At 40.2% G+C, this 12,188-nt stretch overlaps 1 protein-coding gene across 1 annotated transcript; it reads right to left on the bottom strand.

Annotated features, from left to right (window-relative positions):
- Positions 1 to 4,608: 4,608 nt before the first annotated feature.
- On the bottom strand, positions 4,609 to 11,548 carry LOC142351628 (uncharacterized). Its single transcript, XM_075403766.1, has 2 exons — positions 5,508 to 11,548; positions 4,609 to 5,200 (listed from the first exon to the last, which is right to left on the bottom strand). The coding sequence occupies exons 1-2, from the start codon at positions 11,546 to 11,548 to the stop codon at positions 4,609 to 4,611; spliced, it is 6,633 nt and encodes a 2,210-aa protein (XP_075259881.1).
- Positions 11,549 to 12,188: the final 640 nt, after the last annotated feature.

Below are 12,188 nucleotides of genomic sequence, written 5' to 3'. Positions count from 1 at the left end.
TATTGAGAGCTTGACATCAATAAAATGACACTGGCATCTGTCCTTTGGAAAAAACTAGCATTTGCACTTGGAAAGGCATTTCAAATCTATTTACCCGATAGTTGGAAAAAAGTTTTAATGTATAGACTGCATTGACGTTTTGGAAGATATTTTATAGTTTTGGTCATTTCTTTTTAGCGGTATGTTAGCTTTTTTATACACGAAATGAGTTGCAGAGTTAATTTGCCTTAACAACCTACGTTAACAACCAATTGGTTTTGAAATTCTGATCCATTTTATATTGTCTTTTGTCAGTGGAAACTTGCATCAATATTTGAAGAATTCTATTCAATATCGGGACTATAGGGAAACATTCAGCATTGAGATTTTTTGTGATTTTTTATTAGACGTTAGAGATGAGGAAGCATTAATACCTAATTATGATTATAATTTCTTATCGTATTTGCAAAGAAGGTGTTGTAAATTTCGTAAAATGGATGATCACAGGAAATATCATTGAAGACGCGAAAATGGAAATTTGGAAATGTTTCAATTTTCTGACAGATTCCGGTAGCATGGTTCAACGTTTGTATTCATTCAAATCTCATAATTCTTTCTAAATATGTTCTTTCTATATTCTTATTTGTAAATTATATGAAATTTTTTAGGAAGTGTTTTTAATTCTGAGCAAAGGAGAATGATTTGCTTGTTTGAGGCTAAGGTTTACTTTGTTACATTTAAACTTCTGCTAGCTATGAACAGTAAACTTCAAGCAGCCAGTCGACAAAAAAGCGTGGAACCAAAATGCGTGGGAATATATGTCCGTTTTGACACTTGTGAAGTACCTGGACTGCAGAATTTAATTGAAGCTGAGTAAGTTGAAAACGTGCTGTTCTGAAAGCACCGTTGAATGTAATTGTTTCGACCCACTTTAGCGGGGGGGGACTGCATACTCAAATGGGCAGTCAATTTTGGCCGATTGAGGTTTTGTGAACATTCGACCGAATTACGATGCTATCGTTCCTTCCAATTTTCCGTAATTTTTGTCCCATTTTTCGTCAATTTTGCTAAAATATGTTAAAATTTATAACGGTACTATTATTCGTGTAATCCTTGAAGATAGTGAGGTTTGCTGAAATGTTCCATCCGAGTTTTCTGGCTAGAATTCATGCTAGTTTCAAAATTTATGACTTCCATCAAAAACGAGACCGAATATGCTATTTAGCCCATTTTCTTTAAATTTGCTGGACGTCGACAACTAAATGCATTTTTTTATTTTCGATATACTGAAAAATTTTGTTTAAAAATTGACCTATTTCGCAACCATTTGAACAATTAAAATTTTTCCTAGACGCGCAGCAATATCAGAGCTGATCTTGATCTCCCCATGGATCATTACAATAAAAATTTTTTGATTGTATTTTGGCGCGGCCTTTCAAAATGTTCCCGCATTTGTTGTTTTTTATGTTAACTACTGACAAGAATTTCAAATTAGGGCTCATTGTGGTTTCAGAGTTAAGCTCATAGTTGTTGTGGCTGGCAAATATTTTTGTATAAAATTTTATGGCATTCTTATGTTTTGCTTACAATTGTTATACTTTTTGTAGTCCAATCAAAGACTTAGTCTCCAAATCAAAGACATAATTGAGACCTATAAGTGGACCGAGACATTGTTTTCAGTTGATATCTAATGTCTCTTATGACTTCAAAAGATATTTGTTTTAAGAAAATGTCGGTGAGTTTTTGAACTTTGCCACCACTTTACCTTATTTGTCTCAACTTGTGTAGTCTCAGTAGAAATAGGCCAAAACTCATTTCATTTCCTGAGAGCTCTAAATTAATTTTTGTATCGGTGTTATATTTAACTTGTGGTTTCTTGATTTTGATAATACGAGTTTTCAGAATAATTTTTTTTGATTTTTGATAAAAATTGGACATTTTATAGGTTTTTGTCAAGTTATCACGTTATTGTCAGGTTCAATTGAAGGAATGCAGTGTTGGAAGAAGGCACAAAAATGAAAATGGCATAATTGAATATCCTAATTGTTTTTGCTGAATAGATTATTCTTCTATGGACCGAGACACAGTTTTCTCTCAAGTTTGATTTTTTTTGAACTTATACTTTTGTTCGTCTTTTTTGATATATTGCGACATATACCTGACAAAGATGGGTCTCAATAGCTTTCTCAAAAGTATAAATTAACCTTTTCAACAATTACAGTTGGTACTAATTGTTTTAATGAATTTCAAATGAAATTTTAAAAACAGCTGGTCTCTTTTTTTCTACCATTTCTGTCATCATTTAACTCAACTTCATTGATAAGAGATCTCGACCACTTTTCTCATACAAACATTTTTTGATATGAATCGCTTACTGTTGACATGTTTGCCTAAATCTTTTGTCGGATGGCTTCGACCATATAATTTTATAAGAAATTTTTCTATACTTATCAGTATTTCGGGTTCTTTCATTGTCATATCTACGTAGTCCTTCTATAAAGAAGACTCGCTGATGTTCAGATGAGAAGCAATTGCTGATTTACAGTTCTTGCAGATAACATATTATAACTATAGTGCCTTCAACTCTGTGATGTCGTAAAAATTTGAAGTTTTGTCTTCTTCCTCTATTTGTAGTTATTTGGTAGTCTTGTGACTTAGTGTGATTATTAACAGGCGCAATTGACTTCCGGAGGTGTTGCAATTTAATACATCCCTTCTGGTTGAAAGCTTAAGTCTCTATGACTTTCAAAAATATTTGTTCTCAAAAACATTTGTTCTTCTGAGTTCCGCCATTTTTTAAAATCGTTTTTCAGTCGATTTTTGGCTTTGTCAGGCCACAGCTGGTTTCAGTGAGCTATAATTTAATCTTTATAATAGTTTTAGTTTCAATTGCTATTTTTTGTCGACTTGTTACTCAATCGTATTGAGGACAGTACCCATATCTTTTCTAATGAAGTATAGGATGATTTGTTTTGATCAGGTTTTATCTGATCCAAGTTTGATTATGTTATTTTTTTCTAAATATAGATATCGAGTTTTGGGCGTAATTAATGTTTGTTATTTAATTTTATTAGTTCTTTGTAGGAGTTTTTGACAAGTTTCATCGGCCCTCTAACGTAGCTTTATTTTTTTTCCATTAGTGATTTGTTGACCGATATGTATGTTTTTGAAAGTTTTCTATCTCTTACTCATTTGGTAGCCAAGTCAAGAATGTAGACGAGCTGGGTCGGAATATTGTGCAAACGCACATTACTGAGCCTCCTTGTTGTATCTCCAGCTAAAGATATGTTAAAATGGAGAAGTTGACGAGCAGCCAACCATGTTCTTTTTTGATTATTTTTAAAGAGTTAAAGAGATTCTCAAGTTTTATTAATTTTGTATCTGATAGACAAAAGGAAATTTCAGAACGTTAAAAAAGAGTTTTTGTCCAACAGTGATTTCTAATTTAGTAGGTAATCTTGGTCAGAAAAAATATTTGTTTTAAGCTGAAGACACAAATCGAAACCATAGATTTCGGTTGTTTTTTTTGTTTGGTCATTTTGTTAAGGACCCTAGCAAATCTAGAGCAAACTCGATATCTCTCAACATCGTCTTAAATGAGCAATCTTTATATTCAGTCCCATAAAGTTGCAACGGTATCGAACATTTCAAAGGTCAAATTTGAAAGCTTCAGAGATCAGCATTTCGTTGTTCATTTGCATGCCAAAAGTTTTTCGAACGTTTGCTTGCGTTGTAGCGTTATGGGGCTTACTATACCGGAGGGATTGCAAAAAATTATGAACTGCTGTCCAATGTACCGAAACGGCTCTTTTCGGGCGTGAAAAGGAATTGAAACAGGGAAAGATATTTTGCTTTCTTAGTCGTTAAACGTTTTGCAACTCTAGACGAGAAATTTTCAGAAATTTTTAGGGTGTGCAAACAGTAATGGATAGGAAATTAGTGAAAAAAGTGAAAAAAAGAAGGCATAACTTGTTTTCGTCAAACATAACTGAAAGAGAGTAAACATTATTCAGCTGAATTTGTTTTGTTCCCGATTACAATCAAAGTTCATTATCTGAAAGTTATCGGAAAAGTTCAGGTAATAAAATTAAGTATAGGGTTGATAAGAGTAACCATTGATAGACACAATTCGCCTTTATAAGAAAGAAATACCTTTTCCTGTGGAGTGTAATAATTAAAATGACAACCTAATTGAAGACTGTGTCGGGTTTTAAGTCTCACCGTGATGGTTTGGGACACAATAATTTTTGTAGTCTGGTAAAATTGCAAATTTAAGCTGAGGGATTGGAATTAATGACTATTGCAATAATTAAATCCATTGCATGTTTTGCTACCTGAACAGGTCAAAATCGAAACTGTTGGTTACAGATAGTGTTGATTGATAACGCCATGCTTCCGCTGGTCCGCATTGGGAAGGGTGATAGGTCGTTATCTGTCTTGAGTCTTAGCTTTAAGTTTCAATTAGTTTGGTTCCTCATGTTTTGTTTCAGGTTACACAATTCAAGCAAGAGTATCATTTCTGGTTTTACAACATTTCATCATCATGACTTTTCGTTACAACTTTTGGAAAACAAATCAACTTACAAAAGGCGGTAAAACACAATAAACGTAAGAAGTTAATCTCTAGCATTAACATCCTCCGGGCCCACATTCCTCCGGGCCCACAAAACCTAACCCTAACCTGGTTGTGGGTTTGGGGTAGACATGCATAAGTTTTACAGCTGGTCTGTTTAATTTGCCTAAAGCGGTCTTAACCTCGCATGACCTAGCTATGTTGTCGGGGCCGGTGAAAGTCCGTGTGACTCGTCCCAGCGGCCAGATTCCTCTTGGTGTAAACTCTTCAAGAAGCCAGACAACATCATCCACTTCCAAAGCTGCTTCACAAGACGTCCACTTCTGTCGTTTGTTCAGCGAAGGAACATACTCGGTTAGCAGCCTCTTCCAAATCTGCTGAAGTCTCTGCTTCACCTGCGTCCACGCCGAACACTTCAAGGTAAGTGTCTCGTTGAAAACGGCTCCAGGAACATTGCAGAAGGGACTTCCAAGCAAGAAGTGGTTTGGTGTAAGTGGGTTGTCGTCTTCGTGGTTGCTTCTCACGTGAGTGAGTGGACGCGAGTTGACAAGACACTCGGCTTCACTGACGATCGTGGCAAAGACATCTGGGGTGAGTTTTGCGGAGCCGAGGTTCAAAAGAAGAGCTCGTTTAACACACTGAACGAGTCTAAATGATAACGCCATGCTTCCGCTGGTCCGCATTGGGAAGGGTGATAGGTCGTTATCTGTCTTGAGTCTTAGCTTTAAGTTTCAATTAGTTTAGTTGCTCATGTTTTGTTTCAGGTTACACAATTCAAGCAAGAGTATCATTTCCGGTTTTACAACATTTCATCATCATGACTTTTCGTTACAACTTTTGGAAAACAAATCAACTTACAAAAGGCGGTAAAACACAATAAACGTAAGAAGTTAATCTCTAGCATTAACATCCTCCGGGCCCACATTCCTCCGGGCCCACAAAACCTAACCCTAACCTGGTTGTGGGTTTGGGGTAGACATGCATAAGCTTTACAGCTGGTCTATTTAATTTGCCTAAAGCGGTCTTAACCTCGCATGACCTAGCTATGTTGTCGGGGCCGGTGAAAGTCCGTGTGACTCGTCCCAGCGGCCAGATTCCTCTTGGTGTAAACTCTTCAAGAAGCCAGACAACATCATCCACTTCCAAAGCTGCTTCACAAGACGTCCACTTCTGTCGTTTGTTCAGCGAAGGAACATACTCGGTTAGCAGCCTCTTCCAAATCTGCTGAAGTCTCTGCTTCACCTGCGTCCACGCCGAACACTTCAAGGTAAGTGTCTCGTTGAAAACGGCTCCAGGAACATTGCAGAAGGGCCTTCCAAGCAAGAAGTGGTTTTGTGTAAGTGGGTTGTCGTCTTCGTGGTTGCTTCTCACGTGAGTGAGTGGACGCGAGTTGACAAGACACTCGGCTTCACTGACGATCGTGGCAAAGACATCTGGGGTGAGTTTTGCGGAGCCGAGGTTCAAAAGAAGAGCTCGTTTAACACACTGAACGAGTCTCTCCCACACCCCACCAAAGTGAGGAGCAGAAGGAGGGTTGAGTTTCCATTCGAAAGACTGGTTCAGTAGCTGATCTTTGATGTAGTCGTGGACCAACATCAGTGGTCTTCTTCTGATCTGCTTTCTCGCTCCCAGGAAATTGGATCCGTTGTCTGACAGGAACAAGCGCGGTTGGCCGCGTTGAGCGATGAAGCGTCGGATTGCTGTCAAACACTTGTCTGTGCTGAGATCCTCTGCAACTTCCAGGTGAATTGCTCTTGTAACGAAGCAAGTGAATAAGCAGATGTAGGTCTTCACTTCTGAATCTCGATGAACGACGGCAAACGGTCCAAGGTAGTCCACGCCGACATTGGTGAAGATGACTGGTGACTGAGTTTCCTGGAAACGAATGTCTGGCAGGTCTGCCATCGGTGGCTGTAGTCCCTGTGCTCGGAAGCGGCGACAGTCGAAACATTTGAAGGCCAAACTTCTCAAGAAAGCTCTGATTCCGAGAATGTGGCATCTCTGTTGTATGTAGTTGCGGGTGTATTCAACTCCAATGTGCATACAAATTTCGTGGCATTTCTGTATGTAGAGTTGAGTGCTGTGCTCTTTAGAGTCCAGGATGATGGGGTGCTTGGCGTCAAAAGGTAGCGAGCTTCGCTTTGTTCTGCCACCAACGCGAAGAAGTCCACTTTCAAAAAAAGGGGACAAACAGAGCAGACGATCTTTCTTTGACAAAGGCCTGTGTTGTTTCATGTCTTTGATGGCGTCTTTGAAGGACTTCTCTTGCGATTTTCTGAAGAGATAAATTCGGGCTTCGTTAATGTCGTCGAGTTCTAGTTTGCCTCTTTGTTTCGATCTGAGATTCTTTATGAACCTAATGACAACAGCCATAGAGCGCATTAACTTCGTCCATTTTGAGAATCTGCTGACGTCGATAATACATTCATCGTTCGATGTTTCCATTGTGACGTTTGTCTCCTCCTTGTTACCCAAGGAGTTCTTCCAATGGCTTTCGGGATCACTTAAGAAAGCTGGAGGTGTTAACCAGAACACATTGATATCACAGGCTGGTATTCCTCGGGAGACATGGTCTGCGGGGTTGAGTTTTCCGCTGATATGCTGCCACTTGGAGACGTCTGTGTTGTTGCGGATCTCTTGTACTCTGTTTGCAATAAAAGTTTTCAATTTGTCTTTGCTTTTAATCCAGGCAAGGACAGCTTCACTGTCGCTCCAAAAGTGTCTTGAGACAACTGGTATTGTTAGCTGCTTGGAAACAAATTGCATTAGTCTGCATCCTAATACGGCTGCTTGCAACTCAAGTTTCGGGATACTGATTTGCTTTAGTGGCGCGACTTTAGCTCTAGCTATAACAAACCCAGTTGAAATGGTGTTAGCTGATTGAGATCTGATGTATATGACTGCTCCATAAGCCAGCTGTGAGGCATCACAGAAGCAATGTAACTGGTTTATCGGAGACGGCTCGATCGGAGAAACAAAACATCGCGGCATTGATATTTCTGGCACATTTAGATATTGTTCTATCCATGTTTTTATTGCTTTCTGTTTCTCGTCTGACAGGAGATCATCCCATGCAAGTCCTTCTTTCCAAGTATCCTGCAAGATGATTTTTAGTGTAATCAATAATGGGGCAATGATTCCTAATGGATCGAACAAGCAGGCAATTAGAGAAAGGAGCTTTCTGGGTCTGTAGTCCGTTTTGTCTTCCTGAACTTTGGCAAGCTTCTGGTGGAAGACAGTATCATTAACTGTATTCCACATTACGCCTAAGACACGATGTTTGTCTTTTTCACTGTCACAATGTTCTTTGGGTATTTTGCTTAGACATTGAACAGAGTTTGAGACAAACTTAGTTAGACTAAAACCTCCTTTAGAGAGTGTTTGTCGCAAGTCTTGAACTGCAGTTTCAGCTTTCTGTTCATTGACGAACGAATGTACAAAGTCATCCATGTGGAAACTGTTGAATATTAGATCTTTTGTAGCGGTGTTTCCGAAGTCTTTCGCTGTTTCTTGGAGGACAAATATTGCTGTAGTTGGTGAACATCTGGCTCCAAAGATGAATCGCGTATACTGGAACTGCTGTACGGAGTTGTTTGAAGGCCAAAGAAAACGGAGACATGACTGATCTTCTGTTCGTATGCAAATTTGCATAAACATGGCCTCTATGTCTGCCATTACTGCAACAGAATTCTGGCCAAAGCGAAGTAGTAAGCCGACCAGGTTGTTGAGAAGGTCGGGGCCTGACAGAAGGTTTTTATTTAGCGACTGCTTCTTAAAAACAGATGCGGCGTTTGCAACACGCCTGACTTTCCCAGGTTTGTTGGGGTTGGTGACGGGGTGATGGGGAAGGTACCAAATCTTCTCTGGTGCTGGATTTGAGAAAGTTACTGGTTTGACATAACCCTTCTCTAAATCTGTGTCCAAAGTTTTCTCATACAACTGTTTCAACTCAATATCTTTGTTGAGTCGGCGCTGAAGGCTGTCAAGTTGTGCTTTGGCAACCGGATAGTTGTTTTCTAATTTACTGTCCTGTTTCCAAAATAAACCAATTTCATATCTGTCTCCGATATGATGGATTGTATCTTGTAATATTTGAACTGCTCTTTTACTGTCTGTTGAAGTATCTGCAGTTTCTTCAAACTCGGTTCCTGTATTCTCTATTTTCCAGAAACTGGTCACACATTCACTGAGATGTCTTTCAGTATCAACAGTTAAATTTGTAAGTGCGTGGTCGAAGGCTCTATAACTATGGGATAAGAAGTTTGTTTCCTGTTGGATTGGCTTACTTTTTTGTTTAATTGGGCCAGTAATTGTCCAACCGAGAAGATTGCGTAAAGCAAAGGGGCTTCCTGAGGGTCCTTGAAGGAACTCGCGTTCCAAAATGTATTGGGTAGCGTCAACACCTAAAAGTATCTGTATCTTGTTGTCACTAAGATTAGGAAAATGTATGTGTTGAAGGTGAGGGTAGGACGCGCACGCTTCGTTCAAATCGTTCACAGGCGCATCGTTGAAAGTCCAATTATTCACGGCATGAACGTAGTTTAAACGGAAGAGTGGTTGACCGCTATTGAACTTTCCAATGTCCAAGCGAACAAGATTTGCATGCAAGACGGATTCGTCAAATGCGTGCGATACATTCAGATCGAATTCTGAAGTCTTTGGAGCCCGTACCTTGTCGGCAGTGGTGTTGAGGACGTATGAAATGGTACTACCATTGTCCAGAATGGCATAACAATTATGTCTTCTATTATCATTTCCGAATAGGGTGACAGGTATTACCTGTAGTTGATTCCTCGTTTTTGATGGGAAACCAGGATTGTAAACCTGAGTTGGAATGTCACTGTTTTTGTCTTGTTGATCTAGTGGTTCACACATTGGCAGATCAATTGCTGTCATGTTTGTCGATTCGGGTGCTTTTTGTCTGTCTGTGTGGAGAAGGCTATGATGTTTGCCATTGCAATGTCGGCATAGAACTTTTGACGAGCAGTTTTTGGCGGCGTGACTGGAGCTCAGGCAATTGAAACACAGAGAGTTCTTCTTTGCTTCGCTATTGCGTCTGCTGACATCGAGACTGAGAAACTGTGGACACTTGCCAATGTAGTGATCTTGTTGATCAAGCGGGCATTTTGTTCTGCTCCTATTTGCTGTTGCATTTCTCATAGGCTGCTTTGAACCAGAGAAAGAGGAGCTTCCGTTTGTGTTGTTGCTACTGTTAGCCGTCCATTGCTGAGGCTTTGCACTACCGATGTTCTTATTTGCTGTATTATTGTGTTCAAAACTTTTATTGCTGGGGAATGAACTTTTACTTCCTGGAAAATTCTGTGTCCAATTTGAACGATTTTGGTTCTTATTCCGATTGTTGAAGGAACTTGAACCCTGTGATTGGTTCTGTTGACCTGAATGGTTGTTAGTGTTTGATGAAAATGTGTCTTGTAATTGTTCGAAGGCTCTGGATTGCCGATCCATCCAATCGGAAAGCTCTGTGAGACCTGGATTTGTCCAGTCGTTGTCAACAACATGTTCGGTCCACTTCAACATGATTGTGTTTGGTAGCTTATCTCGGGCTATCCTGAGCAAGTACGTCGCATTTAGGTCGGCACTGAAGCCATGTGAGGCAAACGTCTGAACAACTTTTCTTAACAGCGAAGCGAAAGCTATCAAAGCTGCGTGGTCATTCATAGCCGGTCTTTGGAAAGCTTCCAGTTCTTTTGTTAAGGCACCGACAACGTTTTGCGGGTTTCCAAAGCGTCTGTTGAGCTCTTGAAGGGCGGAAGAGTAAAAATTTGGGTTGCAAAGAAATCCGGAGATGCAATCCTTTGCCGGTCCAGTGACTAAACTTTGCAAATAGCTCATTCGTTCAGTGTCAGTGATGTCTTCGTTGTTGTGGATAGTTGAAGAAAACATGCTGCTCCATTCATTCCACTTGAGTGGGTCTCCATCGAACTTCTGAATTCGGATGTCCGGCAGCTTTACTGAGCGGTGAATGTTCCGTTGACGATATGGGTTGGAGTTTTGATTACCGAAGCTTTGGCTGCTTGGGTAAACAGGTCCACGAGGGGTTACATTTGAGGGCTCAAAGCTACCGTTTGCTAAGTTTGACCAACTGTTTGTGCAATATGCCTGAAATGGGCCGGAATGGCTTGGCGTTTGGAAACGATTGCCGAAAGAAATTGGAACAGGTGTCCTATGATAAGGTACATTTTCAATTAGGCCGGTGTTATTAATGGGCCTGGGAGGGGCGAAAGTATTTTCAGCCGGAGGAAATGTTCCAATAAAAACTGGCAGTTGAATATTTGAAGCTGTAGACAATTGTGGGAACGCACAAGTTGCGTCAATAGAGCTCTGTGAAACAATTGCTGGATTCACAATTGGTGCTATTGCTTGAAGGTGCTGATGTTGATTGCTTGCTACGTTGTCAGAGTCTGTTTGTTCGAGTGCTGATGGCTGGAGACTATTCTGTACATCAGAACTGATGACTCTATTGGAGTTTTCTTGCAAAATTCCCATGGCAGACTGCACTTGTCTATGAATAGTAATCGGGTTGGATGTTGATTGCTGGTCTGCCAAATCATTGATTTGTTGTTGCTGTCGTGTATCTCGCATACTTTGAACAACTCCCGGAGACTCAGGTGCAGAGGGAACAGGTTTTCGATTACTGCGTGATGAAGAGGCGCTGCTTGGACGCGTTGAAGTGTTTCGGAATGAACGTTCATGCTTCTTTACAGTTTGTGCAACTTCAACTTTTAGCTTTGTCAAGCATGCTGCATCGTTGAGGGAGTCTTCCGCGTCCACATTTTCCGACTGTGTAAGCTGGTCGACAAGTTCGTCTAGTTGTGACATGGTTCTCTTGAATTCATCATGTGTTACTGACACAACTTCGGGTTCCAAACCTGAGTGTATTTGATATTCTATTTCCTGTTTGAGCTCTTTGACAATGTTTAATTTTCGGTGAAACAATCTAACTGTTCCAACAATTGATGGCTTTCGACCTCCCATTTTCTTTGTTGGTCTAACTTTCTGAACTTCAGAGGTATATTGAAAGGTCAAGTGGGGTGAATATAGGTCCCTTGAAGGACACAACGAGTGATTTTTGGACGTTCCAGAGGAAACTTAGATGTGAAGTGGGGTAATCTTTTGACTTTTTAGAGGTCAATTAAAGTTCAAGTGGAGTAACCTTTCGACCTTTTAGAGGCCACTTATAGGTCAAATGGGTTGACTGTTTGACCTTTTAGAGGTCAAGTGCGGTGATTGTTTGACCTTTTAGAGGTCACTTAGAGGTCAAGGGGGTTGACTGTTTTACCTTTTAGCGGTCACTTAGAGGTCAAGTGGGTTGACTGTTTGACCTTTTAGAGGTCAAGTAGGGTGGCTATTTGACCTTTTAGAGGTCACTTAGAGGTCAATTGGGTTGACTGTTTGACCTTTTAGAGGTCACTTAGAGGTCAAGTGGGTTGACTGTTTGACCTTTAGAGGTCAAGTAGGGTGGCTGTTTGACCTTTTAGAGGTCACTTAGAGGTCAATTGGGTTGACTGTTTGACCCTTTAGAGGTCACTTAGAGGTCAAGTGGGTTGACTGTTTGACCTTTTAGCGGTCACTTAGAGGTCAAGTGGGTTGACTGTTTGACCTTTTAGAGGTCAAG

This window comes from Convolutriloba macropyga, chromosome 13 (assembly GCF_964194025.1).
Source record: "Convolutriloba macropyga chromosome 13, txConMacr16.3, whole genome shotgun sequence".
NCBI classification, from domain to species: Eukaryota; Metazoa; Xenacoelomorpha; order Acoela; family Convolutidae; genus Convolutriloba; species Convolutriloba macropyga.
The sequence above is the reverse complement of the archived record's forward strand: the minus strand, read 5'-3'. Positions and strand labels throughout refer to the sequence as shown.